Source organism: Capricornis sumatraensis, chromosome 4 (assembly GCF_032405125.1).
Source record: "Capricornis sumatraensis isolate serow.1 chromosome 4, serow.2, whole genome shotgun sequence".
Taxonomy (NCBI): domain Eukaryota; kingdom Metazoa; phylum Chordata; class Mammalia; order Artiodactyla; family Bovidae; genus Capricornis; species Capricornis sumatraensis.
This window is the reverse complement of record NC_091072.1, coordinates 141,085,509-141,090,702: the sequence shown is the minus strand read 5'-3', so window position 1 is coordinate 141,090,702 and position 5,194 is coordinate 141,085,509. Positions and strand designations below refer to the sequence as shown.

The 5,194-nt window shown below is 45.2% G+C and overlaps 1 protein-coding gene across 1 annotated transcript; it reads left to right on the top strand.

The window, feature by feature from the left end:
- The first annotated feature begins 607 nt into the window (after window positions 1–607).
- On the top strand, window positions 608–4,621 carry APOLD1 (apolipoprotein L domain containing 1). Its single transcript, XM_068970056.1, has one exon. It carries the CDS (start codon window positions 608–610, stop codon window positions 1,346–1,348), a length of 741 nt encoding a protein of 246 aa, XP_068826157.1. The 3' UTR covers window positions 1,349–4,621.
- The last annotated feature ends 573 nt before the right edge of the window (window positions 4,622–5,194 follow it).

The window sequence follows — 5,194 nt, the reverse complement described above, 5'->3', positions numbered from 1 at the left end:
CAGTCCACGGGGTCACAAAGAGTTGGACACGACTGAGTGACTTTACTTACTTTACTTATAATATTAATAGCTGCTGCTGCTTCTGCTAAGTCGCTTCAGCTGTGTCAGACTCTGTGACCCCATAGATGGCAGCCCACTAGGCTCCTCTGTCCCTGGGATTCTCCAGGCAAGAATACTGGAGTGGGTTGCCATTTTCTTCTCCAATGCATGCGTGCATGCATGCTAAGTCGCTTCAGTTGTGTCCAACTCTGTGTGACCCTATGGACAGCAACCCACCAGGCTCCTCTGTCCACAGGATTCTCTAGGCAAGAATACTGGAGTGGGTTGCCATTTCTTCTCCAAATATTAATAGCACCACTCCCTTATTTAACAAATTAAAAATAAAATCAATCCTTGGCATTCCCTGGGAGAAAAGTGGACGAGAGCATTATGCCTATTGGCTTACTCGGATTTAAGGTCCTGGGAGGTAGAGGACTTGTCCCAAACGACAGAACGGGTCTTTGAGAACCTGACACATGACTCACTGGAAAATGACCCTTTTCCCCTTGGGTGGCCGTAGCTGTTGCGCTCGACTTCGGGCTAACCGCGTGTCTCATCCCCGCAGGACATGGAGAGGCCGGCGGCCCTGGAGCTGCAGGGCGCGGATGCTCTGCGACGCTTCCAGGGGCTGCTGCTGGACCGCCGCGGCCGGCTGCACGGCCAGCTACTGCGTCTGCGCGAGGTGGCCCGGCGCCTAGAGCGCCTACGCCGGCGCTCCCTGGCGGCCAACGTGGCCGGCAGCTCGCTGAGCGCGGCGGGCGCTGTGGCCGCCATCGTGGGACTCTCGCTCAGCCCCGTCACCCTGGGGGTCTCGCTGCTGGCGTCGGCCGTGGGGCTGGGGGTGGCCACCGCCGGCGGGGCCGTCACCATCACGTCCGACCTCTCCCTGATCTTCTGCAACTCTCGGGAGCTGCGGCGCGTGCAGGAGATCGCGGCCACTTGCCAGGACCAGATGCGCGAGATGCTGAGCTGCCTCGACTTCTTCTGCCGTGGGCAGGGCGGCGGAGACCGCCAGCTGCTGCAGTGCGGGAGGAACGCCTCCATCGCGCTGTACAACTCGGTATATTTCATCGTCTTCTTTGGCTCCCGCGGCTTCCTCATCCCCAGGCGGGCCGAGGGGGCCACCAGGGTTAGCCAGGCGGTGCTAAAGGCCAAGATTCAGAAACTGGCCGAGAGCCTGGAGTCCTGCACCCGGGCTCTGGACGAGCTGAGCGAGCAGCTGGAGTTCAGAGTCCAGCTCTACACGAAGAGCAGCCGCGGCCACGACCTCAAGATCTCGGCTGACCGGCCCACGGGGCAGTTTTTCTGAAAACATCTTTTCCCATCTATTGACTGAAGCCAGAAACTCATCCCCATGGGATGCTCCGTATTTGTATCTCCCTCAGGAAAACACGAAGTTGGGCTAGGGGCTGAATGCAAAGCATGAGAAAAACTATTCGAGGATGGGGATTGGGGGTGTGTTCTCCCAACTCTCCTTTACCCATCACTGACATCCTCCCAGGGGCTGAGTGCTAGGGACTTTTACCTCCCTGATCCTAGTGGGATATATGACCTGAAAAGTAGTTTATATTTTATCATAACCGTTCAGTCTTCACACCCTTGGGCACTCCTGATTTAAAGTTGTCGCAACGTGCCTGTCCCTGCCTCGGCGGGTGATTTGAGCCGAGGCTGGAGAGCGGTGCAGACATCCTCACCCTCTGGGTCCTCTTCGAGCCCCACTAGGCTTTGAGATCCTCAAAAACACCCGTGAGAAGCGACACTAGCTCTAAAACCTCTCTGGCAGAGTTTCTGAGTGTGAAGAACTCCAGAATCTAGAGCTAATCAGACTCTCTCTGAACTGTGTAGGAGGGTTCAGGAGCCAAGGGAGGCACCTCCCGCTGATATGCGCCCCCTTCTCTCTCAGCGTGCCCTGCTCACAGACCCAGGCTGGGGTTGGAGTGGACCCTTCCTAAGTGACTTCATAGCCAGACCTCCAAGGTGCTCTGAGAGGGGAAATCCACTAAACCGTCACCTAAGTCCCGCCCCCTTGCGGAAGAAACTGAAGGAAGAGGAAATGGTTAACAGCTCCGTATACTGACCACACTGTAGAGAAGGGAGCATGGCTTTTGAGTTAGTCCTGGGTTTATTCTGTGTGAGACTTGGCTTCCTAGTCTGTAAAATGGATGCTAAAACCCCACCTTATTGGGAAGTATTGAGTAAGATGAAGCCAAGCACAGTGTCTTGAGTGGTAAAGAGTGGTCTCTGGGCTTGTAGCATCACCTGGGAACTTGTTAGAAAGGCCAATTCTTGGACTCAGCTCTAGACTTAAGGAGTCAGCAACACAGGTGGGGCTCAGCAAGCTGTGTTTCAACAAGCCCTTGGGGGTAATTTGATGCCTGCTAAAGTTTGGACACCATTGCAATGGGTGTTAGTTTGTAATCCCCTGATGAGCGTTCTCTAAGTCTATAGCCTCTCTAGGGGCTGCTCCGTCTTTAGTGTCATTCACAGAAGGTCAAGGACAGACTGTCCCAGAAATAAAGAAGGTGCGTGGGGGCCGTTTTGTGTCAATGCTTCCCGGAGCAATTTCCCACCAGTTGAATAAGAGATGTAACAGAATCAGCCCGTTAGAGGGCAGTGTTGCCTGCTCATTGTAGAAAGTGGTACAGAAAGGAATGTGAATTTAGTGAAAATTGACCTTTATTACCTTTTCTAAAAACCTCCAGACCATGTTTTTTTAATTATTTATTTTAAGTTTATTATTTAATTACTGTTTATTATTAACATTTAATTTTATTTAACCACATTAGAAAATAATAGGAATAGCAAGTTTCCAAATGGGAGACTACTGAGATTCTTTTCAGGAGACTTAGTTGAGTTTGCCTTTCTAAGGTGGGCCATGAGCTGTAAACAGTATTGTGTTCCTTAAATAAGTCTCCTTCAGAGGGAAATTTTTTCCCTAGTGTTTTGAATGATCCTTTTAAGTAAATGAGGGTAGTTCTTTTCTTCTCTCTCTCTCTCTTTTTTTTTAAGTTGCTGTTCTTTTTATAAGTAAATGAGGGAAGTTCTGAATAAAGAGACCAGGAGCTGACTTTAAGCCTCATAAATGGAGGCTTGACTTGTCAATATAGAAATGATGCGAGCATAGCTATCCTGAAGGTAACTGGCCAGCAGATAACACTTGACCTGAAAGGCCCTCCCTATTTAGTTCAGGGGAAAGAAAACCCAAGTAGAGGCATATGAAGGAAACACTAGGAAGCCTGATGCCCTGCGAAGTTGGGTCTTAGGAGTGACAAAGTAGCTTGTGTTATGATGATGGTGTGTTATATTTTCGCTTTGGAACCTGTAAGAGATCTGTAAGCTGTCTCTAAGAAAATACTTCCAATTTCTTCTATTTCTATTGCTACCACTGTATTGCTAAAAAATATGTTAAAAAGTCTTTGGGATCACACAGATACCCAAGCTAGGTCGAATTATGTAATTATCTAATGTGATTTAAATTTACCCAGTTGACCCCCATGCTTACCAATGATGGCAGTGTGTCTGAGGAAGTGTAATTTCAGTGCTGGGAGAGGAGTTGGTGTTTCTATATTTTTATTTTTCCTAAAATGGCAATTGATTTGTATCCTGATTTATTTTGAAATTGGTACCTTTAAAAAAAAAAAGATGTCAAATTTCTTCGGTTACCTTGCGCAAGTGGTAGCATTTTAGATCGCCAGAATGTACTTCACATTGTTATGTTATGAAGGAAGGTACAATCACTGCCTAACTCCATCTTGTATTAAAGCTTAAGTTTGAATTATTCTTCCAAATGCCTGAGCTGTTCCTTAGAAATAAACTGGGCACTTTTGGAAGCAGCAGCAACAGAGACCATTTCATATCATTAGGGTATTTTGACTGTACCAGTGTCTTAAGCTCCTGAAATTATTATTTTAGTGGCCCACTGTACATCTAAGGAGGGGTGTCTACTTTGGAACAGTACTTTGCACATTATAGGAGCATAGTAAATGTATTTGAATTATTTAATAAACTGTTTAGCTGTATTAATAGGAGTTTGTTTTGATAGTGAAAGATCATTCATTCTCTTTTGTGTCTGTTATAGAGATGGAAGCCTCTACCAGGATTTAAGTCAAGTTTAGTTAAATGGATCCTAGAGACAAGTATTTTTTTTATTTCTTTTGTGGGAATGTGAATAAGGCTTTTTCCTTAAGGCCATCGTTCTGTAAACAAACACTGAAATGGTATGTTGTAAAGGGAAGGAGAGAAAGGGGTATTTAGATTACAAGTGTACTTCAGAACAATATCTGAGTTGGAAAAATAAACACGTTCATATTGAAGGTTTAAGTGCTTCTGTTGGTTTCCGGGGTTTACAATATTGTTTGGATTGTTTTCTTTCACAAGAAAGGAGTTTCTTTTGGTTCTGCATCTCAAGGATTCAATAAAACTACATTCTACTCTATTAAAAAAAGATAATCCTCAACAGACATTCTGATCCTAATCACTTCGATGCATTTGTCCTCAGGTGCCTGTCATTTCCAGTGTGGCAAATGTCAGTGTCCAGAGTATTTACTGGGAGGAGAAAAAGGGAAGAGTGATGTAGAAGCCACCCTAGATCAGATATGTCAAGCCATTTGTCAACTTGATATATTTCTCAGTCGAAGCCTTGGTATGAAGTGAAAGTAGAAGGAATGATATTGTGCAGAGAGAAATGGGATATATTTAAATTCAGAGGTTTGTAACCTCCTAATTTTTTCCCCACTGTAGCAAAATCAGTCCTTTCCCTTTACTGAAATAAATTGCCCATTTCTCTTTTCTTTTCAAAAAAATTTTTATGATTCTTAATCTTTTAATTTTGTTGAAGCAGAGTTGAATTGTTCAAACTTCTCTAATTAGTTACCTAATCTCATGTTTGCCTGTGTATAAATTAGTAACTTTGAGGAAAGGTAGAGGTTTAATCATTTTTACTTAGAATATTCAGCATCAAACTGTATAAAACAATTTTTAAAGACTAATCAATTCATGTACAGGAATTCTCTTATCTAAAAATAAGACTTCCAGCAGTTTCAAACCTTTGAATATAACTACAACCTGAGAAGTAATTGAAAAGAGTGCTTGTTGTTCAGTCTCCCAGTCGTGTCTGACTCTTTGCAACCCTATGGACTGCAGCTTGTCAGGCCTC

What these genes read in the sequence shown, in the direction of transcription:
- APOLD1 (XM_068970056.1), top strand. Translation starts at nt 608, where the DNA reads ATGGAGAGGCCGGCGGCCCTGGAGCTGCAGGGCGCGGATGCTCTGCGA.